The sequence below is a fragment of the Lycorma delicatula genome, chromosome 5, assembly GCF_047948215.1.
Source record: "Lycorma delicatula isolate Av1 chromosome 5, ASM4794821v1, whole genome shotgun sequence".
NCBI classification, from domain to species: domain Eukaryota; kingdom Metazoa; phylum Arthropoda; class Insecta; order Hemiptera; family Fulgoridae; genus Lycorma; species Lycorma delicatula.
Genome location: NC_134459.1, coordinates 179,649,616 through 179,674,822, shown reverse-complemented (window position 1 = coordinate 179,674,822; position 25,207 = coordinate 179,649,616). Strand labels below are relative to the sequence as shown.

At 36.0% G+C, this 25,207-nt stretch overlaps 1 protein-coding gene across 6 annotated transcripts in view; it reads left to right on the top strand.

Moving 5' to 3' along the window:
* htk (AT-rich interaction domain hat-trick) overlaps positions 1-25,207 on the top strand; it is a 176,261-nt gene that overhangs the window by 121,515 nt on the left and 29,539 nt on the right. For 5 of the 6 annotated variants that reach the window (XM_075367666.1, XM_075367665.1, XM_075367664.1 and 2 more), the window contains 5 exons: positions 4,790-4,954; positions 9,334-9,559; positions 16,725-19,954; positions 22,135-22,880; positions 24,908-25,029. In XM_075367666.1, coding sequence (XP_075223781.1) covers positions 4,790-4,954; positions 9,334-9,559; positions 16,725-19,954; positions 22,135-22,880; positions 24,908-25,029 — 4,489 coding nt within the window. The remainder of the gene's footprint in view (positions 1-4,789; positions 4,955-9,333; positions 9,560-16,724; positions 19,955-22,134; positions 22,881-24,907; positions 25,030-25,207) is intronic. The other variant, XM_075367662.1, reaches the window with a different exon arrangement.

The window sequence follows — 25,207 nt, the reverse complement described above, 5'->3', positions numbered from 1 at the left end:
TTGAATACTAGATCGTGGATACCGGTGTTCTTTGGTGGTTGGGTTTCAATTAACCACACATCTCAGGTATGGTCGAACTGAGAATGTACAAGACTACACTTCATTCACACTCATACATATCATCCTCATTCATCCTCTGAAGTATTATCTAAACAGTAGTTACCAGAGGCTAAACATGAAAAAAAAAGTTATTTTTCTATACTACTTACTTTTTCTATACTAGTATATTTTTTCAAGCAAGTATAATGTCAAGTTGTATCTGTAAAGAATAATTACACAGAAGGTTCATAGCATATAAGGGAACATTTTTCAGCAGAAGAGGCTCGATCTATTATCATTCTATATAAGTGTAATTTTTTTTTTGTTTTCCATGTTTGTCTTTAAACGTTCAACTCTTATTGTGTTTTTTATCGTAACTTCCATTCTGCTTCAAGACCAAAATATTTAAAGTGATTGCAAAGATTCAAAAAGTTTTTTTTTGTTTTTATACTGACTGCCAGCTCCATCGCTAAAATAAATAATTTTTTTAACTGAAGGAGCAGTTTTTTGACATCTTCAGTCAAATTTTTGATAACAGTGCACAGCCGCAGTACTACGGTCTAAGAAGTCACTTATAACACAAAGGCATTGGTGGCAAATTTCACCATTGGTAACTTGGGGATTACTCCAATAGCAGCTCTAGATTTTGTTTTGAATGACAAAGGTGAAATTTTCAGCAAACTCACCTAGAACTATGCAGACTTCTTCAGTTGCCATTTAATCTTTCAGGTCTTTTAAGTACTTTAACTTAAAGGTTAAGTACTTTGGTGGTGTTTCTTTAGAGATAATAGCTTCTTTATTAGAACTTCAAGAAATTCTTCCAAAGGTAAAACTTCAGTGATAAAGTTAGCGTCAGTGCTGACGCAATCCATTGTGTTAGCGATATTTCATCTGGTAGGTCTTTTAGATCATTTTGGAGAATTTCTTTTAATAGCTCAGGTCCTGGACATGATGTGCATTTATCAAACATGCAAGCCCTTTTTTAAGTACTAAAAACCATAAAATCCAGTAAATCTTTATAGTTTAGATTTATTTTCAAGCTTTTAGTCGTTAGTTTCACATTCTGGTGATATTTACATACGTATATATTGTGTGTACCTGCAGCTCCTGGCAACGCACACCATTTAGGTCTCAAAGCATAAAATGAAGAGCGCCCAATTATATACTGAGGAAATTGCTTTTTGAATTGTACAAATAACTCATTTAGTGTTAATAAAAGCAACCTCTTTTGTTTATACTTTTTATTACCAATAAAAACACAATCTTTCTTTCCTGGACAGACCTTGTTATTCTCATCTTGATATAATTCTATTACAGCATTAACAACCTCCTAACTCTCAAAGGATTGGCCAATTTTTTGGTCAAATCAGGAAGAATTCCCTGAGATTTCACTAGATCCCTTGTAAGTCGAACCAAACAATCAGTTACGTTAAATTCAACATAAATTTTTTTCCTTAACCAAGACTCAGGTAGCAAACTAATTATTTTAATTTTTTCTTCTTTACTACTTAAGGCACATTTTTCTTTTACGTTTTTTCTATTAATTTATTATATTCACACCCAGTACAGTTACTGGTAGAGGGTAGTACAACTTCAGTTAACTTTTCATCAAATGATTTCTCTCGTTTTCTTTTGACAGGATCTGAAATTTTTAGACTTATTTTTGTAAAGCAGGAACCTGCTGGAACTTGTTTAGCTTTATTATTTTTGACTGGGGAAATATCCAATTAATGACAAGTGGAGTTTATTTCATTTAAAGGGGCTCTCTTTGAATATTCTACTGAATCAGTCTTAGCAAAGTTTGTCATGTCTTGAGTGATTCTCCGCAGAAGTAAATATTTTTTGTAGCATGAAGGGCAAAGAGATTTGCCCGGGATCAAGTCAACTTCAGATTGCTTTGGCATTTCAAAATAGTCAAGCTGAATTTCTCTTAAACTTTAAACTTTTGTAACTGGCTGGTAAAGGATTACAGTAGACTTTTTTGAAAATATGGTTGTATTTTTCTACGTACTTATTTTTATGGTATTGATAAATTGAAGTGATATTTTGATCAACTCTCAACTTGATCAATATTTGTTCACTTGGAGATAGGTCACTTACTTGAAAAACCTCTTTAGAAAATTGAGAGTAATATTTTTTATGAGTTTAAAAATCATAATAGAAGAATATACACATGAAAAAAACCAGGTGATACTGCAAGGTATCAGATAGATTTTATCATGGTTAAACAAAGATTTGGAAATCAACTCGTCGACTGCAAAACTTATCCTGGAGCAGATATTGATAGGGACCATAATTTAGTGTTAATGAAATGTAGATTGGGGTTTAAAAACCTGAAGAAAAGGTGTCAGATGAATCTGTGGAATTTAGAGAAGCTTGATGAAGAGGAGGTAAAGAAGATGTTTGAGGAGGACATTGCAAGAGGTCTAAATAAAAAAGATAAACTAGAAAATGTAGAAGAAGAATGGGGGAATGTTAAAAAGGAAATTCTTAAATCAGCAGAAGCGAACTTAAGCGGAACAAAGAGAACTGGTAGAAAACCTTGGATTACAGTTGATATATTGCAGCTGATGGATAAACATAGAAAATATAAGAATGCTAGTGAAGAAAGTAAAAGGAACTATAGACAATTAAGAAATACTGTAAACAGGAAGTGCAAACTAGCGAAAGAAGAGTGGATTAAAGAAAAGAGTTCGGGAGTGAAAAGAGAAATGAACATTGGTAAAATAGACGGAGCATACAGGAAAGTTAAGGAAAATTTTGGGGTACATAAATTAAAATATAATAATGTGTTAAACAAAGATGGTACACTGATATATTATACAAAAGGCAAAGTCGATAGATGGGTGGAATATATTGAAGAGTTATATGGAGGAAATGAATTAGAAATGGTGTTATAGAGGAAGTCAAAGAGGATGAAAGGGGAGAAACAATACAGAGATCTGAATTTGAGAGAGCATTAAAAGATTTGAATGGCAGAAAGGCTCCTGGAATAGACGGAATACCTGTAGAATTACTGCGCAGTGCAGGTGAGGAAGCGATTGATAGATTATACAAACTGGTGTTTAATATTTATGAAAAGGGGGTAGTTCTGTCAGACTTCAAAAAGAGTGTTATAGTCACGATACTAAAGAAAGCAGAAGCAGATAAATGTGAAGAATACAAAACAATTAGCTTAGCTAGCCATGCATCAGAAATCTTAACTAGAATTCTGTACAGAAGAATTGATAGGTGAGTGGAAGAATTGTTAGAAGACGAATTTGGTTTCAGAAAAAATATAGGGACAAGAGAAGCAATTTTAGTGCTCAAGGAAGATTAAAGAAAAACTAACCAGCATACTTGGCATTTATAATTATAGAAAAGGCATTTGATAACGTAGACTGGAATAAAATTTTCAGCATTTTTAAAAAATTAGGGTTCAAATACAGAGATAGAAGAACGATTGCTAACATTTACAGGAACTAAACAGCAACAGTAATAATCGAAGAATATAATAATGAACCCGTAGTAAAAAAAGGGAGGCTGGCAAGGATGTTCCCCATCCCAGTTACTTTTTAATGTTTTCATAGAACTATCAATTAATGATCTTAAAGAACAATTTAGATCCAGAGAAACAGTGCAAGGTGAAAAGATAAAGCTGCTACAATTTGCTGATTATAGTAATTCTAGCCAAGAGTAAAAAAGATTTAGTAGAAACTTTATGAATGGCATTGATGAAGTCCTACGCAAGAACTACTGCATGAAAATAAACAAGAAAAAACAAAAGTAATGAAATTTAGTAGAAATAATGTAGATGAACCACGGAATATAAAACTAGGAAGAGAAAAGATTATGAAGGTAGAAGAATTTTGATATTTGGGAAGTAAAATTACTAAAGATGGGTGAAGCAGTAGTGATATAAAATACCAAATAGCATAAGCGAAACAAGCCAGCAGTCAGAAGTATAATTTCCTTACATCAAAAATTAATTTAAACATCAGGTAAACACATTTTTGAAAGTATATGTTTGGAGCATAGCCATATATGGAAGTGAAACTTGGACAATTGGAGTATGTGAGAAGAAAAGATTAGAAGCTTTTGAAATGCAGTATTGTAAGCGAATGTGAAAATCAGATGGGTGGATAAAGCGACAAGTGAAGAGGTTTTGCGACAAATTGATGAAGAAAGAAACATTTGGAAAAATATAGTTAAAAGAAGAGACAGACTTATAGTCCACATGTTAAGGCATCCTGGAATAGTCGCTTTCATATTGGAGAGACAGCTAGATGGGGAAAATTGTGCCGGCAGGCTACATTTGGAATATGTAAAACAAATTGTTGGGGGTGTAGGATATAGGAAGTATACCGAAATGAAACGACTGACACTGATAGGGGTCTTGGAGAGGTGCATCAAACTAGTCAAATGACGAACAAAAAAAATTTTTAACTTTTTTGTACTTCAGTTTTTAATTTTAAGTTTAATAATTACATTTTAATTTTATAATACTTGACATCAAATTTTTAAATTCTACTTTTTTACTAAAAAGCGTTTAATATGTAATCTAACACTAAATATTTTATTAAAAAGAAATATATATATATATATATATAACTGAAGATGCATGTTGCTGCGACAGTGCTTTTGTAAAGATTGTATGAAAAAATAACGCGAGTGTCATTTTATTTTATTCAATTCAGTACTTGGTTGGATCAGGTTGAATCGATTTATGTATAAAAAAGATAATCACATATTCATTTTCTGACATTAACAGGTTCTAAGTTCAAAGGAAGAAGGATCTGAAACATTGTATTTAGTACATTACACTGGCTGGAACACCAGATACGATGAGTGGATTAAGAGATCTCGTATTGCTGATAATCTCAGTTGGTCACCCGGTCGCATTAAAAGAAATCGTCTACAACATCAGCAACAACAGGTATGAGGCAGAATGATTAGTCAATAAATCAGTTTTATATATCTGAATCAATTGTAAAGGCGTGCTCTGTGAAAGACTGTTATCCAGACATTCCACTTTTTTTTCAAGTACAGTTTTAAATACTTAATCTGTTCGTTACTTATTACTTGGCTTGCTTCAAGGAAAATATTGTAAAAAAATGAAAGTTGGTTGTATTTATTCCTCGGATAATAAAGGTTGAAATTTTACATGCTCAGTAAAGCTAGGGTCTCATTCACCCTTTTAGTTTTGTTTAAAGAAAGAAATTTCTTTAGTATGTATTTTATTAGTCTGCAGTTATTACAATATGTATTATTTACTATATTTTCACAAAAAAAACCCTGTAAAATTAACTTTTACAACAGTTTTGCTTGTTTTCCCTTTCCCTGTAATTGCAACTCTATAGAAATTTCATGTCAGTAATTATGTTGTTTCTCAAATATGGTTTTATCCCAATGATGAAAAGCAGGAACAACTGTTTATCAAAATTTCTTGTCCCAGAAATGACTACCTCTTTTTTTTTCTGAAAGTTTATATGTATGTTGAACATTAATTACATCTATACATGTTTAAAGTATTGCATGTTGATCAAATTCTGTTTTTTGTGGAGGGATGTTCAGTATACACATGTTATTGGTGATATTTGTTTCTTTGTTTTTACTTCATGTATATTATTGTTTTAATGTTAATTGGCCAGTTAGTATATAAAAAAATTTGTTTGACAATTGATATAGCATAAGGCTAATTATTTACTGTATATTAACATGAGTAACAGCTGTTTCTTGAAGCAAAATTTGTATATTTTTTTCAAAAACAAATGCAACTTTATGAATCATGGGTTTCAGTTTATCGTGAAGCATATGTAGAGAAGATTGTTTTTATTGAGAAGATTTTGTAAAATATTGTAGAAAATTTTGCCTGGCTGATTTTTATTGCTAGTGTTTTTTTAATGTTTAGGAATATAAATGTGTTAACCGGTTACTTAGGCGACTCCTTGTTAGCCCAATTAAATTTTTTAGGAAATTAGCTGTTCTCTTTTTGAGAAGGAGACATTTTAAGATGAGTTGGGAAAGATTAAGTACGATGGTGAATCAAATATAAACTGGAATTTTTGTTTTTGTTTATGCACAGCTAATGGAGAGGGGTGTGGCTTCTTAGTGTTGTACATATGGATGCGTGGAGGGCATCCTACTCTTAGAAAGCCAGCTCACTACTTTTTTGTAGTCATTATCACAATTTCAGAGCAGGGGTATCATCACACATTGTGCAACATATTATTAAATTTCTTACAGCAGTGTGTGTGAAACCATCCTAAATGTTTAGAAAACTACAGACACAGTTCAGGGACAACACACTTAAAAAGATTCAAGTGTACGATTGGCATAAGCAGTTTTCAGAAGGACAAGAACTAGTTGAAAATGAAGGTCACCCAAGGACAAGTGCTACTGCTGAAAAAGTTTTCACGGTTTGTCACCTTATCTAGGACGACCGTTGATTAAAAGTTACAGAAATTGCTTCTGAGATCGGAATAAGCTATGGCAGTGCTCAGGCAACCATTACCGGTGATCTTTGATTTAGAAAAGTGGCAGCATGATTGGTCTCCCATCTTCTCACCGAAGATCAGAAGCTCTATCAACTAGAGGTGTGCCAGTGATTGTTGAGTTGTTACCAAGCTGAAGGACAATTTTTTGCATCAAGTCATGTCCTGCGATGAAACTTGGGTGCACCATTACACTCCAAAATCAAAACAGGTAATTATGGAGTGACAAAAAAAACAAGAAACTACACCCATTAAAGCCAAAACGTGACTGTCAGCTGGAGAAAGGTTCTAGCCACAGTATTTTTTTGATTTCAAAGTAGTTTTGCATGTTCATTTTCTCCATGAATGTCGTGCAGTACTGCTGCTAACTTTTAGATGAAGCAAAACTCGCATATCATCAAAAAGATGTTGATTTCCAATCCAATACTTCATTTTGTTTCATGACAATGCTTGGCCCCATATCGCGGCTCAAACTCAAGAAAAAATTGCATTCTTCTGGACTACACTGGAGCACCCTCCATACAGTCTGGACTTATCGCCCTGCCATTATCATTTGTTTGGCCCCCTAAAAGAAGCAGTTGGAGAACAATAATTTGAAGATGATGCTGCTGTTGAAGTGTTTGTGCACAGTGGGTTGACGTCATGCTCACTTTCATTTTATGTTAGTGTGGTCAAAAAACCTACCTATCCACTGGGAAAAATGTGTTTCCAAAAGAGGAAATTATGTAGAAATATAATATTGTGAGTATGTATTTTTAATTGTCAATAAATTATAAAACAAAAATTCCAGTTTATATTTGATTTACCCTTGTACAGGGTGATTCAAAGAAACAGGAAATTTTGAAAGTTGTGTTGGTAGCCGTGGGCGATTGGTACCGCTTGATAAGTGATAAGTGGCGCCAGCCTCTCTAACCTAACCTGCCATTTAGTTATCATGGATCCTTGGAGTGGTGCGCAACGTGCATTTGCTATCAAAGCGTTTTACAAAAACAATGACAGTGTGGAGGGAGCGCATAGAGAATTTCGGCCGTCATTTTAATCTGGGACGGCACGACCGTGTTTCATCAGCACATGCAATTAAAACATGGATATCTAATTTTGAGGAAACTGGTTCAGCAATGAAAAAGAAACCTCCAGGCCGTGAGGGAACCGTCCGTACACCACAGAATGGTCAAGCTTTACAAGATGCTGTCACACGAAGTCCACATCAGTCAATCCGTCATCTCTCAGCATCTTTACAATTGCATAGTTCAAGTGTTCGAAGAATGTTAGTGAAGGACTTGCAATACCATCCATTCAAGTTGCAGATCGTCCAGGAACTGAAACCGAACGATGCAGTTGTGCGAGCACAATTCTGTAATGTAATGCTTCAGAAGATAAATGATAACGATAACGAGTTTGTTCATGAACTGTGGATGTCAGACGAAGCGCATTTCTACCTCAGTGGGTTTGTTAACAAGCAAAATTTCAGATACTGGGCACGAGAAAATACTACGCAGCTACACCAGTGTCCGTTGCACAACCAGAAAGTGACCGTGTGGTGTGCTATATCATCTTACGGTGTTATAGGCCCTTATTTTATTGAGGATGACAACGGTCTTGCGATTACAGTGACGTCGGCTCATTACGTAGCTGTGCTTGAAACCTTTGTTGTGGAACAACAAAACAGATTTGCACCAATTCTTAGCACAGCCTGGTTTCAACAAGACAGAGCAACATCACATACTGCACGAATTTCGATGGCAGCTGTATGCCGATTGTTCGGACAATGTGTCATTTCACGAAATGGTGACATTAGATGGCCTTCCAGATCGCCTGATCTCTCAGCTTGCGATTACTTTTTGTGGGGTCACTTTAAAAGCAAAGTGTTCCACAGTAGATCTGCTACAACGGAAGAACTGAAGGCAAAGATCCGAGAAGCAATTGCGGAAATTCCGGTTGAGTTGTTACGTCAGACCATGAACAATTTAACGAAGAGACTTCATGAGTGTTTATGTAGAAGAGGAGGTCACCTGGAAGATGTCATCTTTAAAAAATAAACTAAAATCTATGTATCCTAAAATGGCAACATTTGTACAATTACATGAAATAAAATTCATTTTCTAAAAAAAAAAAATTTTTCATTGTTATTTAAATTTTTAAATTTCCCGTTTCTTTGAATCATCCTGTATATGAATATCTGTTTCACACATCATTTATACATACGTTTTATAAATGCAACACTTTTATTGATGAATGTAAAAATTGCTACATACCTCAGAATTGCTTATTTTAATATATTCATAAATTAAAAATAAGTGTAAATTGAGATTAATATAATTTTACACATGTGTTGTAATTTTAATCTCTCTTTATTATAAATATTTGTGTTACTTTAAAAAGTCATATAATAATACTCTGGCTTAATTCTATGTAAAAGTATATCTACTTTTGCATATGTTCTCCAGACATTAAAATTAAATTAATTCACTACTAGAGAAATGGTTGGTCAGAGACTGGATTAGGATACTGCTGCGATAACATCTTGTGAGAGAGTATATCTCAAGATGAAGATTATTAAATCATGGGGCTCAAATTAGAAATAATGAAAACATTTAGTGATAAGCATATCACTAAAATCACATAAAATTATTCTTATTTCTTCCTTGATGCAAATAGCAAAGCATTCCTTCATGATATGATGGAAATACTACTATTTTCAGTATTGTAATAATGATACTTAAGTAACATCTCAGGAATAATTTTGATAAGATAGGTAATTTGTTTTTATTGGAAATGATTAAACATTTTATTCTTACGCGTTAAAATTCTATTATTTCAGTTGGAGAAAAGTACATATGATAATCTGTTGTATGTGCAGCTGACCAAACAGTCAACCACTGGTGGCAAACGCAATAGGGGATCTGAAGGCATGAACAGTGGTAGTTCTGTTTCAATGATGGTCAAGCGATCGACCACTCCATCATCAACACGTACTCCACCTTCACATGCTACTCGGACCTATACACGTACTAAGCAACGTACGAGACGCACGTCTGGACACACTGGTCAGTGATATTCCATTTTTTATTTTTTTGTGGGTGTTAAAAATTTTGTTGTTTACACCATTTACATTTTGATTACAAATTCTTCTGCCGCTGTTGTTAGAAAAAACTGCAAATAAGTGATTAATGTATATTGGTTTGCTTGGCATTTCTCCTGCCACCACCCCACTTGGTCACCCTAAAGCATAAAACCAAATATCTGTACCGTAAACGGCTACTTTGCCTTGTAAACAGTTTGGCGACCAGTGTCCTAACTAGGTCCTAGAGCTAACCTAAAAGCGTGAGCGGAATAAGCATGGTGCCGTACACCACTTGGTTGTGTGGCCCACCACCCACTTGTCATGTATCACAAAATGGGTAGGCACATCCCATCAATTCCTTAAACATATATGACTATCAACAAATAAATTTATCACATCAAAGACAGCAATTCCCTGGCACACTGAATGCCTGCAAGTACCTGTCCACCATTAAAGCACTTGGAGCCTTAATTTGGCTGGGAACCAGCCATATCAATCGGTTAGCTTCCTACAGAAGCGTGGTAGGAGTCTTTTCCCTTAGGTAATCTGCTGATGTCGGTTGAACAAAGCAACCGCGTTGAGGAACCCACATGGTTTGATAGTGCGGCTCTTGCCATTTGTGAGTGGCAGATTTTCCCCTTGACCTCTAAGTTCCAGGGTGGCTGAGTTCTAACCCCCCGAAAAGCTGGGCAGTCGAACATCATGTGTTCGTTCGACTGGACCTCCCCACAGACGCACAGCTCATCAGCTGCTAGTTGGAACAGAAACAAATACTGGTTTAAATTTACATGGTTGAATAGCACTTGAGCCTCTGTTGCTCTTAGAAACGAAGGAGGGGCATACCATCCCCCAAAGTCCTGCATAATTCTTATCAAGGACCTTCCCTTAGTCTTGGCGTGCCATGCTTCTGTAAGCTGTGAAGCCTCCTCCGCAGACAGGAGATGGGCAACTGTTTGAAATTTAGAACCGATGCATTGAGATCCCCATACCGCTCCAGTACAGGCCTGGCTCGAAACCGCATCCCAAATACCTCGGTCTTGCAGCCACTTCGCAATCTCCACATGGCCACCCAGACTTTCATCACTAAATCGATTGGGAGAACCTATCCCAATACAGTGGTAGCCTCATAGGAGGTTGTTTTAGAAACACCAGTGTGTACAATTAAGGCTCAGTGCTGGGCACTTCTAAATTTTGAATAAGTGCTTGATTTCTTTCCAACCTATGTGTTCAAACAGATGCCACATAAGACATATATTTTCAAAGACACCTCGGTACACCATGTACAAATGACAGCCCAACAGCTCCTTTCCAGCAATGCTCCAAAGTTTTTACATCACAGAGATGTAAAAACTACTACGCTACTTGCCTAATTTGGTTTCTAAACAGCAACTTCTCATCAAACAAAACACCTAGGTACTTTGAACTCGACTTGGCTGATTACACAGCCTTTATACTTAATACTAGAATTACGACTATATGTTAATTTGTTTTCGCTCTTGAGAAGCAGATACTTCATCTTGGGCATAGAAATCTTTAAATTTTGCATGTCTATCTAGCCATGTGTAGTCAACAAAGCCGCCTGCACTCTGTCTTCTAGCTGTGGTCGTGAATTATCACAAACTAACAAGAGACAGTCATCCGCAACAGCCTGGGTCATGGCCCTTTCTACAAATGTCAGTCCCAGAAATCAGTTGAATACCAGGTTCTACAGCAAGGGACCAAGAACAGAACCCTGCAGGCTTCTCGTGGTGGTAACGGATTTTTCCACATCTAGGTGTGCATCCTTAAACAAAGTCATGCAATCAAAACAAGTAGTTGCGTACTATGGCTTGCAGGACTATGGGAACATTGCTGTGTTCCAACTCATAGACAGAACTCCAACACAAAGAAGGAAATGCTGCCTCTATGACAATAAAAATTGCCAAAACATATTTACAGTCAGCGCTTTCCACCTCTGCAAGCGTATTTAAGATGCAATCCTTGGTGCCAACCCTTTCATGAAGTCATACTGGCCTTGATTTAAAAGAGAGTTCATATTGATGTTTTCTCAGAGCCTTTCAAACAACTTGCCAATTACCGGCAAGAAGCTAATATCGAGTCGATAGCTGCCAATTTCACTCAGATCCTTTCCTGATTTTAAGAGCACTCCCACCAAGACCATCTTCCAACAACTCAGAAAGCACCCCAAGAACAGCCTGCCAAGTGGCTCCCTTATGGCAGGCAGCAGATGATAGAAAATATCTGGGTCAAGTTGGTGAATTTCTGGTGTCTTTCTCAGTGCCATTTGAGAAACCACTCAGTCTATATCTATGGGTTGTTCAGCCCATACGCCAAGGAATGGTGTCTTACCTGCCCTAATGCCAACTTCTGTTTCACCCTCTGGAGCATTTGGAAACAGAGTATCCAGGAATGCCTGATAAGTCGCCACAGATGTTAAAGTGTGGTCACGACCACCAAACCCACACCGAACACTGGACAGCAAGTGCAGCTTTGGCCGCTCACTTGCTGTTCGGTGTGGGTTGCCATGGGTTGCACTGCAACTTGCGCATGGAATGTTGCCAATACTTGAGTTTGGCTTCCTTGATGGCATGAATGTACTCACTACGGACATGCTGGTTGATCTGCAGACTCAGTGCACACGTCGTCGACGATAATCCCTGTTAGGGGGCGATGCTGGTATCTTCTACACACACACCTAACTCCTACATGCAGCACCCTCAGGTCAGAGGACCACAACTGTTATCTGGGACTCTACCTGCGGCTAACAGACAGCTCCTCAGAAGCAGAGGTTATAGCAGTCTGAATCTGGAGCTCTTAGACCACCTCTGTAAGCGATCTTAGAGGTTGAAAGCTTGTGATTACTCACACTGGCCTCGGGACAGACAGTCCAGCTACTTGTACTCATATTGTAAGCAGCCCGTCACCAAGGTTACATCAATGAAACTTTTATCCAGTTTGCAAGAGAAAGTCAGCAGTTGTTCTACTTCGTTAAGCAATTAAGAGGTTCCAGGCTTCTATGAACTGTGTGAGACTAGCCTCTGGGGTCAGTGAGTAGTGAACCCTAGGCTGAAAACTTGGCATCCAGGGCGTTAGCGTCCAGAGCAACCAGCACTCTAGTTCCTGGAAGAACTGCTCTAGTTCCCATCCAGAATCTGCCCCAACTTCGCCAGCAAGTCGTCGATACTCCATCCAAGCTGGAAGTATCCTGACACTAGTACGACATCGAGTGTACCCCTCGTGATTTTTACGGCAATGAATTGCTTGTCAGAAAACTGGGACATCTAGAAGACACCCAATGAGACCGAGCCAGCCATGATTGCAGAGAGCAGCTGTCCTTTACAAGATTAATTAACATCAACCCACGGAAGCTGACCACACTATCCCAAACCATGTACACCTTCCAAATCAAGAGGACCTCGAGGTTGTACTCCTCAAGGATCTTCATGGCTTCATTTGTGACCGCTTGGGAATGATGCAAGTTTAACTGCCCCAGGCGCAAGCGTTCAACAAGGTGACGACATCCTCGAAAGCATCCCCCAATTTAGGCATTCCCATATGCTATTGTTCACAATCTTTGCCCAGGCTACATCATGCAACCTGCATTGTTTGTCCCTGACCCAGTGTCTGGCATCAAAGCCTTTCACCAAGCTGCAGAAAGCGCATTTAGCAGGTATGGTGTTATTAGGGCAGTTAACTCCCCTGTGTCCAGCAAGAGCACAATGACCACACATCAACTGTGCTCTACAGCAAAAGGAGGTGTGACCAAATCCTTGATATTTAAAGCACCACGGTACTTCTGTATGATCGACAACCCTGCAAGAGGTCCAGCCAAAGAACAGCCAACTACCGGCCACCAAGACCTGCCAGATCTTTGGCAAGGTCTCAGTTATCCAGCAGCTCTTTGAGGCCTCCTTCTGCCCTAACTGCTGGACCACCCTGGTCCCCTTGAGGAAGTTCTTGACAGTTATGTCCAACATAGGATTTTGGCTGTGTATGGCTCTGAGGATTTTGGGCTCCTCTACTCTAGTGGCTCTTGGCAAATTGTAGACCAATATTTGCGGCATCCACCTCGCCAGCAACTGAGCCTTCAGCCCATTCTTCCTAAGAACATCGGCCTCCAGCAGCCACTGCACTTGCTCCTCACTAATAACATCCAAGATCCATGGTCCCTTGTTTTCATGACCCAGGAAATCTGGAACCTTTCCTTCCGCGGGTCCAGGACCTTCTTCAGGGTCAGCTCTGTCATCACAACAGATGAAGCCCCCGGACCAGGTGTCATAGGGACCACCTTGACGGTGGCTCACTTAATTTTGATAACCGGCACCTGGACTGGCGGCAGGGGATTAACCTGCTTAGGCCCCGACACGGCTGTTACTGCAACAAAGGAGACAGGCTTTTTTACCTTCTCCTCCACCATTTCAGAGAAGTGTGGATCTCGCCAAGGACCCACCCTCCCCATTACCAGTTTGAAATTTTTAATTCCTTCCACCAGCTGATCCACCTTGCCTGACATTCGAGAAACAACTGAATCAAGGGCTCAGTTTGTGCCCTGGAGGTTTTCTTTTTTCAACGCCAGCTTGGCAACTATCAAAGAACATTCAGAAAGGTATGAATCGACCAACTCTCTAAAGTCAATCGAAATCCTTGACTCCTTTTTTGAGGATATATTAGCTCATGCAGATCGCATATCCTTGGTCTGCCCTATCCCTTCGGATCCTGAGCTAGACCCCTTCAAGTGAATCTTTGTCCTGGTGTCCTCTGGGACAGAGCTGACTACCTTACCGCTGTACTCCATCATCCTCAACTTCGCACAGAGCTGTCTCTCAGCCTTGGCTCGCCCTCCACTACTGTCCTGCTCTCCCTGCAAGGTTTCGACTGAAGTCTTTCCCACACAGCTCAACGCAGAGGTTTGGGCTGGATTTTTCATGCAATCTGCTGGTGCACATTAGGCTAGTGCCTCCCCTCTCGTGGAGACCTCCATGACCTTAACAAAGGACCATGGCCTTGGCGGAGACTTGCCTAGTGACCTTCTCAGCATTAAGGGGTCACCAGTTACCATGTCCTTGAGGCAATCTCCCCCAGATTGCTCCATCACAGCTTAATAATAATAATACACCAACTGCACTGTAAGGCACTACAGCTGCAGTTTGAATGAAACCTATCACCTACCACAAGGCAGGTGACTGTTCGGCTTAGTTATTCTGAGCAAGGCCGCCTGTTCTTACGAAACCCTGCCTGAAAAAGTCAAAGCTTCTAATATAGACCACCAGCGAGATCGAAGCAAAATCGCTTCCTGAACCTGCCAGAGAATTAGAAAAATGTACTGGCCTCACGAACCTATGAAAATGGGCTCACAATTCAAGGAAACACCCTTATTTAGCCAACAGTGGCACTCTTACAACACACAATGCAGCTGTGTTGTCTAAACCCTACAGTAAATGTAGGTTGACTGACAGCCACTGATGGTTGTCAGTCCTGACAATGTGAGCATAGTCATGCTATACTTGTTGAAGCAATATATTGCTACCGGTAGCAGTAAACTCAAGTTTTACAGCACGAGGCCAGAGGCCAAGAAGCAATTAATACTTACTTATTTTTTTGTTTGATGAAATTACATAGAAGCTTCCATTTCCGTAGGTAAATGGAATTTTGTAGCATATGAAAAATACCATGCCTGACTGGGATTTTATTTATTTATTTGAATTTAAAATGGATATCATCCCTAGAAAAAGAAGTAAAATAGTTACATTTCCTGAACATTTTTCTGTGTCACAAAGAGATATTCCTGATGTGTGAAATGTTATTTTAAGTGCTGTTAATAAAATTATTAAGTCTTGTTAAGAAATTTGCATTATTTCTCATAATGAAGCGGGTTTTTTGAAACAAAAATCCAGCGATGATATTATTTAATAAGACAATCTAAAGAAAAGTGTAGGCTCATTAGGTTTTTTAAGCAGCAGAATGAATGACTAGTCTGGAATAAATCTTCATGATTCAGCTAACCACCAAAGATGTTGGAGGTGGCTGTAAATTAATACACATATAAAAGAAGCAGTTACTAACATAAATTATGAAGAAACTGAGCTAAAAAATATGAGAACTGTACTGAAGGTTTTTGGGCAAAAGTACTTTCTTCATATGAAACATTATAGGGAAATTATCTCATGGAAGAAAATCATGTTTTGAGGGGGAAATCCTTAGTCAAACCATGTTGATAAGTGCGTAAAATATCCTGTAAAGAAAATGTTTTATGTCTTCTTTTCAATAAATAGCCCAGGATCTATAAAGCCAGTTTATGGTACGATGAATTCTGATAAATATATTATAGAGAGTAAGGTTATATAATGGGTGCACCTTGTCATAAATAAAAAAAATTGGAATATATGGGAAGGAATGATATTCAACTTTGATAGTGATATTGAATGGACAGCGAATTCCCCAGATCTCATTCCAATTAATCTTTAGATAAATTTAAAGGGAAAGATGAGAAAACTGAATTTTACATCAATTGAATAAATGATGGTAAGTCATGATCTGGTTTAAAGAAGAAGAAATGATGTTAGTGTGTTAAATCCATGCCAAAATGTTTAAAGACCTCCTTTCATCCGGAGGTCCTGGGTTCGAATCCCGGTCAGGCATGGTATTTTCACACATGCTACAAATCATTCATCTCATCCTCTGAAGAACGCCTGATGGTGGATCTGGAGGAACTTATGACAAAGGTGGACATATGTTATATTAAAGTTTTTTTTTTATTTTTGTAAGTTGTAATAAATAATAATTGTTATTACAAGCTGTTTTGACATAATTATACCCATTACTGTACTTACGGTTGGTACCACTGCGTAAAGTGAAACCTATTAATACATCATATCCTGTTTAGAGCTTATTTATGTGTTGTGTAGTTTGAATGTTGTGACCCAAGTTATAATTTGTGTTGTTCTGCCATTTTTATAGAGTGACTTATGTGAACAATAAATCAACATGAAATTTTGTGTGAAACTTAAAAAAATGTTTACAGAAATAGATGAGTTGCATGATAAAATGCAATTTTCTGGATTAGAAGTTTTCAACATTATCTTTAAGGTATTAAGATTTCATTGAGAATTATTTATGTAATAAATAACAGTTTTATTTTTGTTTTATAGATCTTTCTGAATCAGAAAGCGATGAAGAATATGAAAGTGATTCAGATGCAGAAATTTCTTGTGGTTCTGCTCAGAAGAGGAATGAAAAACAAGTTTGTAGTAGTGATGAGAAAGAAGAAAACAGTGATTTTTCAAGAAGTAAACGTAGAATGAGTTGTTTACAATCACCCAGTAGTGATGAAAAAGGAAAAGATGATACCAATAGTGCTAAACGCAAACTGGTTTCATCTTGCAGTGTGAGTGAAGATGAAAAGGAAGGTATTAGAAAGATTGCTGACAGTAAGCCACAAGATAATAAATTACAAGAAAAACGAGCGATTACCAGAAGTAGTACAGAAAAAGAAATCAGGTATTCAGATGAATTTCCTTCCAGTACAAGCACAAATCCTGAGCGTTTAAGAGGACGTAAGTTGAGGAGCGATAAAGCCAGCCAGATATTATCTGAAAGTGAGGATGAAAAAGATGAATTGCAGGAACAAGTCATTAAAAAAGAACTGAGAAGAACTTTCAATGATAAAAGAAAAAATGATGATAATAATTTGAAGGCTAAGATATGTGAAAACAAAAAAGATTCAGTCTTATATGAAGAAGATGAAGATATAAAACTGGCACATGTTCAACGAAAAGAGTCTTCAAGCAAACCTAACAGTGAACATGAAAACTTTTCACGAGATGTTGGTCAGGTCTCTTCAAAAAATCGTGATAAACGAAAATCAGATTCTTGTTCATTACTGAAGTCACCTTTAGAGTCTGAAGATAATGAAAAGGAGAGTAAACCTGAAGCAGTCAAAGATTTTAAAGATGAAGATTGTTTGCCACGTTCAGATAGGTTAAGGAATAGAATAGAGAAAAAGAAATCAACGTTTGAAGCTAAAGCTTCATTTTCTACAAATTTGCCTACTATTGATAAGGTTATTATTGATGATGAAACATTAAATAAAACTGGAGAAAAAAATCAGAATACAGTTGTTAACAGTTTTATTGATGAATGTTTGAAAATTCAAAGTATAGATGAGCAAGTGCCTGAAATTAGTATTAAAGAGGAGATATCGGTTAATAAAAATGATGTTGATTCGATAGAAGCAGTTGTCTTGAATCAAGACAGTGCTGGTTCCGACAGTCGGCGGAAAATAAAGAATGACAAGCGTAAACCTGCTGGTGGAGGGAGTCTACAATTGTCTGAAAAATCAAACAATGAATTTGCTAGTGTAAAAGAAGAAAGTCCTCAAGAAGGAGATCGAAGACGTAGCAGAAGATTGCCATCAGCCATAAGAAAAGATGAAATCACCGTCATTAAAAATATGGTACCAAAGGTAGAACCAGAAGATGAGCAGCCAAAGGGAAGGGATTTTGATCTCATTCAGATTAGATCTGAATTAAAAGGTATAGAAAAAGCTGTTAAAGTTCCACCTGTTGACCCCACTGGTAGTTCTGAATCAACACAAAATTTTGACATTAAAGATATCAATACAAGTATTGAAGAAGCAATTGACATTAAAGTAAAACAAGAAGACGACTCTCCAATAAAGGAAGCTGACTCACCAGCCGATGATATTTATGAATTCAAGGAACCAGAACCTTTTGAGTTTGAAGTCAGACAGAAGTGTAGTGATGAAAAAGGTGTGAAAATGCAACGACGACCTTTTGGCCGAGTTTGTGATGATTTAAGTAAAAATATACCTATCATTAGAAGGCGTAAACCTGAAGTCCCATCGCTAATTCCTGATAGCAGGAAAAGATTTCGAAGAGGTTTTGTTAAGAAAAAAGAAGATACACATACAAGTCCTAAATCTGATGATAACACTACTAAAAATAATCTTGACACAATCTTACCGCTAACCTCTCCTGAACCTAAAACTGCCCCTTTGAAAGCTTATGCTAATATTGTATCTCCCACTTGTGATTCACCAAAACCATTACAAATAGTTGATGTACCAGAAAAACCACAGAAGGAAAGTGTAACATCAAGTGGGAAACAGCCATTGTCATCAGATGAAATTGTAAAATCAGAAAATATAAAACATTTTACTGAAATTTCAGATGAGACAGAACCTTTGGATGATGATAGTGAAGATAGATTAGTAATTTCAGAAAATGAAGATACTGAAATTGACTTAGATAAGTCTAATTTATTACCTGATTTACAAAAGGAAAGTTGTTCATCAGTTCAATTTTCAGTTTGTCATACAACAATGACAAAAACAACTGACTGTTTTTCTTCACCTCTTTCATTACCTTCATCTAACAGTGCTCCTTCATTACCTTTGTCTACATCCGATTTGAGTGTTGATCAAAATTCTAAAGAGCCCGCTATAAATTTTGCAGATGTTTCAGTTATTAAAAAGAACAAAAGTGAAAGTAATCAGGTCACAAAAGAAGAAAGTATAGAAATTAAAGAGGTCGTAGAAGAAGATGAGGAAGAGGAATTAGAAGATGATGCGATAAGCGCTGCCATTCAAAGGGTTATTTTGCAAACTATTACTGATGATGAAAGCAATGACATTGATTTAATAACACCCCCATTAGTTGTATCCAAACCGATACAGTCTCAAATTCCTTTGAGTCCATCACGTGCTCCTTCTTACAGTCAAAGCCCTACCAGAAGAGAAGGAACCGGAAGAAGAAGGAAAACAACATTAAGTAAGGAATTTATTGAGGATACTGATTCAGATAGCGACAGTGATGACAGAGTTATTAAAATTAAAACTTCAAACATATTAACCATGAATCCGCTTCCTGTTGCCATCGGTCCACAGAATTTTATAAAAATTGAACCTAGGAAGGAAATAGTTTTGTCTCCAGTAATAGTTGCCGCAGTTGTACCCAGCTTCACTCTGAATGTTGAAGACGCAAGTATGGCAACATCTCAAAAGCCTCTCGCCATTTTTAGTTCGTCTACATCATTATCTTCTAAGGAGGACACTCATATTACCACATCTCTGAACACAGAAGACAGTGAAATATCAGTTATAGTTGATATCGATGGAGACAATGAAATCTGTGATAAAGAGAATAAAAATAATTACGGTGATAATGAGGAAGAAAAGAAGGTAGATAACAGCGGGCAAGATGATATTATAAATAAGAATGAGAAGTCTCCAGTTTCAGAGATGAAGGATGATGAAAGTGTCGGTGTTGTTGCTGGTGGTGATAATGATAATCACTGTAATGATGTACCAGTAGAAAATGAAATCGATGACACCTCTCATCCATCAGTATCAGTTATTCAGGTAAATTTCTCCACTATTATTTTAACATTTTTTTAATTTTGTAATTTTTTTACAGAATCTTTCTTAGACATTACTAGTCTCTGATATGTATTAGTCCAGATTGAAGTGATTGATTACAAAAATATGAGATGACCAAACTTATGCTAAATATTAAAAAGACTTTGATCTATTCTTGAATAATACTGATACATTCATAAATTTAACAACTTTAATGAATGCTTATTATAGTGTAGTGATATGTTAACAAGTAATATTTGCAATTTTGTGTTAAATTTTTTTTGGCAAACCACTGTTTGGAATGACTTAATGGCAGTGGAAGAACCTTTAGCCCTTTAGAAGCTTTTATCCCATTTTATTATCCCTTTGGATAATAAAATGTAATGTATACTAGTATCTATTATTTTGTTGCGGTCTATTTATCAGTAGCTTACATTTTATTATTATTCTTTATTTTAATTAATGTTTTAATAATAAAAACTCTTCCTTTTAATTTATTAATTTTTCAGTACCTGTTGATTTTTAAACAACACTTAATATTTTAACTGTAAAATCGATTAATAGCTTCAGCTGCTTTTTTTTTATCAATTTACATTACATCATTATAGAATAGATTTTTTTGTGTTAAAACAGATGTACTCATATTTTTACATAAATCAACCTTTCAGCATCAATTTGTAACTGAGCTTTCAGTTTGGTATGTTTATTCCGCTTACTAAAAAAAAAAAAAAATTACTCTCATATGTTCACAAAGATTTCACTGTATTTAAATTGAAAATACTTCAGAAAGCGATGCTACTTGTATTGCTGTACAGCTAGAAATATTAGACCGTGAGCAATGATGGAGTTACATGGAAAGTGACCTGCCACCACATAGTTTGCACATATTGTTCCAATAAAATTATAGTATTTATTTTATATCCCACAGTTATAGTATAGCACTAATTATAGTATTTTTTTATATACCACAGTACTTGCACATATAAGTAGGTGATGGTTTTACTCTGTTTCGTAATCATTGAATGATTGTTTTCAGTTACCTGAACTATCCACGCCTTGTAACTTATATTAAAAAATGATTCAGTAATCTCATCTGAAATTGTTTCTATATCTAAGATGTTTTAATTGTTTTTATGATGTTACCTGCTTATCCATTGTAACTAATTAACTTTTTAGACCGATCAGACACAAGAACACTAATAAATGAATTAAGTAGATAATTAACAAATTGAAAAAAATAACGGTAACCACGTTTCACTTTTGTCAGGAAAATATGGTAAATTAATGATCTAAAAGTTTTTAGCGAGTGTGGTTTAACGTTCCGATATCTATTAAGACTTAAGTTGCTAAAAATCATACTAACATATCCTGTTCAGTTAATGTCGATTCAGTTCTTACAGGTACGTTAGTAACATATTATCAATTATGTTTTTTTCAATTTGTGTGATAAACTCTTCATTAGAAAAGATGTATTAATACACTACTTCTTTCAAGAAAGAAGTAAATATTCATTTATTGTTTTATTCTTTACATTATACTTCCCTTTCTTTTCACCTTTGGTATAAGAAGAATCTGAGAGTTTTCTATACAGCCAGTTCCAGCAGCGAGTAGATAAAAGGTCACCTGGAGGGTAAAATATCTTGTTTATTTCCATCGGTTTGGCATGCTGCTGTACATTGTGTTCACTGAAGAAGGTGAGCCACAATTTTCTCTGAGGTTGTTCACCTTCACAGGAGTTTATGCCAACTACCAACATATTAACATCAACCTAAAATTTACATCGTGTAGTGCTAGTGCCAGTACTCATATGTTAGAATGTTGAACTCATCCTTCTTGGAAGTGATCTGTCAAGGACAGGCTTAGATTTAATATCTGTTGCCTTTAAGACTGGAACGGGATGTTTGTTATTTTTTTACACATACAAGTGACAAAATTTAATTTAGTTAAAATGGCGTTGTAATTATTTTTTCATTTTATCCAGCAATTTTCCTCAAAATTATGAGTTAAAATCAGAACATCTGACGGTTTATAATGAAATTACATTTTCTTTAATTAGCTGTTTGCAATTAATTGTCGATCATAGCTGTCTGTGTGTCAGCAGCAATTAAATTGTAAATAAAAAGGATGAATTTGTCTTTATTAGTCTAGTCAAAGTTCACAATGATTTAATTTTTTTTTCTCAGGGACCAGAGACAAACGAACCAAAAAATCACGAGTGTAAGGAAGATGAGGAGGTAAACACTGATAGAAAAGAAGATGTCGTTGAGGTGATGGAAGAAAATGAAGGTAATTCGGCAAAGGATAAGCACCTTTTGAAGGAAAGTGAAGAGGAAGAGGAGGAAATTGAGGAAGATGCTAAAAATCTGGCAGAGAGTGTGAAAGAAGAGGTTAAAAACAATGTTGATAATGATGAAACTGTTGAAGATGTCGTAGTAAGTACTCGTAACAATGAAGTCGCTGCTGAAGATGGAGTAGAAGGTGGAGAGGAAGATAATGGTGGGGATGAGAGTTTGGAAGATTCAAAAAAAGAGCAAGATAGGTCTCCCTCAGATAGATCAGATATCGAGGAAGAAGAATCTTTGGTGTCAGAAGAACGAACTGAAATGAAAGAAGATGAATGCATGCAGTCGTTGTTATGTGAAGAAACTATACCGGGTAGTCCAGCTCCACCTGTTCAAAAAGATAAAGAACTAGAAGGAGTTGATAATGGTATGACACCAAACGCTAGTACAGCCGCAGAACTGCCTTTTGCTAGCGCTCCTGGAACTAGTTTGCATACTGGTGCTCCTGCCTACACAAAACCGGTTACTGTTCAACAGCCGATTCAACCTCCAGTTCAGCCACCTCCTGAAGCAGCTCCTGTCATGGATAATACTCCTCCTACCACACCTGAAAGCAGTCTTTCACCGATCTCAAATTCACCTAGAGGGTAATCTTTACTTATTTTTTTGTATATATATATATATATATATCTCCCGTGGAATTAAACCTAACAACAATTGGATAAATTACATGTAAAAGGATCCTATTTCAAATATTAAGCTAATAGGAATTACATAGATGTATTATATTCACGAGTAAGTCATAAATTGTCATAAATAGATGTATTATTAATTACAAACCAAATAAATGTTAAAATTTAGAGATGATTTTAACAATAAATTAATTAACTCCGTGTTTGTTATTAAAATTTTTTGCTGTACATCTATTTAGTCCAACATTAAATGAAAGTTTACTGTTTCTGCTTATAGATGTAAACAACTAGATATATAAAATTTTACTGCTAATTGATTTTATTTGCTACTTATTGAATTAGTATTAAAACTGTGTAATCCTTTGTTTTTGACAGTATTTGATCGCTAGTTTGGTACGATTTCCTTTCTTATTACAGCCAGTAGTATAACAGTCAAATATCTAATATTCTCTGAAGAGAGCTCTAGGTAGGTTAATGTTGTTTCAGACTGCCACCAAACTTGTGCATTTGTTAAATTTTCAATTCTATATACCAGATATACAAAAACAATATCAAGATTTTTTTTAATTTGTTAAAGTATGTCTTGGAAGAGGTGTACATTTTGATTTAAGGCTAGAATTGAAGGACAGTTTTAGTTGCACGCATGATCTTGGATTTATTCCTTATCTGTGCAATTTTTAAAGTGCCATTAGCAAAGGTGGTGACTCCTGAACGGAAAGCCTGCTTTCTTTTGCGGTTTACTAAATATGAATATATAGTGGCAATTCAAAGTTCATTCCACAGGAAACTTAATTGTGATCTTCCAACTGTCAATAGCATAATATATTTGAAACAACCAGATGTCTGCATAAAGGGAAAGATATGAGATGACTGAGGCTGTCTGAAAAAAATGTTGAACATGTCAGGAAGTAGTTACTGTTTAGTCCAAAAAAAATCTCTATTCAGAAGGCCTGGCTGTAAACAAGTGATGATCTTGTGGAGTATTTTAAGGAAGAATTTACATATTCATTCATACCATTTACAGCTGATACAAGCTTTGAAGCTATGCTGTGCGTGCTGACTTAACGATTGAAATGTTGGAGTAAGATCATATTTTTGATCTTACTCCAACTCCACTCCCAAGATTTTTTATCTTTCTCGATCGTATTGTGCGATTATTCATAAACATTTCATATTAGCAGAAAAGTTTACTTAACGCACATAACGGTCTTATCTGTAGATCAAGAATTTCCATGAACTCTTACAATGTAAAAGAGGCTCCCCAAAATTAAATGTTTTCTGTGCAATATCCTGATGACAAGTTTACAGGGCATTCTTTTTTGCTGAAGCATGCATAATAGAGTTAAAAGAGGTTTAGCCCCTTTAATAGTTTGAGAAAAATGAGCCGCAGACATAAATAGATCATAATTCCAAATTCTCTTCACAAGAGAAATTCTAAATTAACTCCAGAGATCAGTCCACAATCAAAATTCATGGAATCCTTTTCAATACAAGTAAGAAAGCATGTCAAGTCAGAATTCAATTTAAAATAATAGCATTTTTCAAAACGTCAGTATCTTGTCAATAATGCGCAAACTTTCAAGAGAATAAGAAACAAAGCCCTGTTAAATTATCATACAGTTTGTCTAAAACTTTCAGGTGAATTGTTCATACGTAAAAAAAAAAAAACATTTTACAACGCTGGATTTAAGTAAGCTTAACAAAATTTAACAATAGTCTCTATTTTCTGTTTCTGGGTTCATACATTTTTGTAGGTGTTATAGACTATTGTCAGAAAATAAATACAATTCCATTGATGTGTTCTATGAAATGCATTCCGTTAGAAGAGTCTATTATGCTACTTCAATGTAGCAAGAAGAAAATAAATATCCCTTATAAAACCAAAATTGTAATTTAATTATTTTAACTTAATAAAACTGACATAATATGTTTATTATGTACTTAATAATTTTTCACCCTGACGTGTAATTTTTTTTTGACAGAGAACGAAGTGGCTCTTCTCCAGGGCTGGACAATGATAGTACTAAATCTCATAGAGATTCTTCAGAAATCGATCTGGATGGGTTCCCTGATCATAACAAAATGGAAAATTTCAGTGAAGAAGGTATATTATAAAAAATTTATTTAACCGATATGTAAAGTTTCTTGTCAGTCAATTTGTCATTAATTCTCCATTATCAGCAGAGATAATAGATGTGTGATTTAATTCCACTTATGAAATATTTATATCGTATAAAATAGTAAATTTCATTAGGCTAAAAAAAAAAATTTGTTTTTTTAAA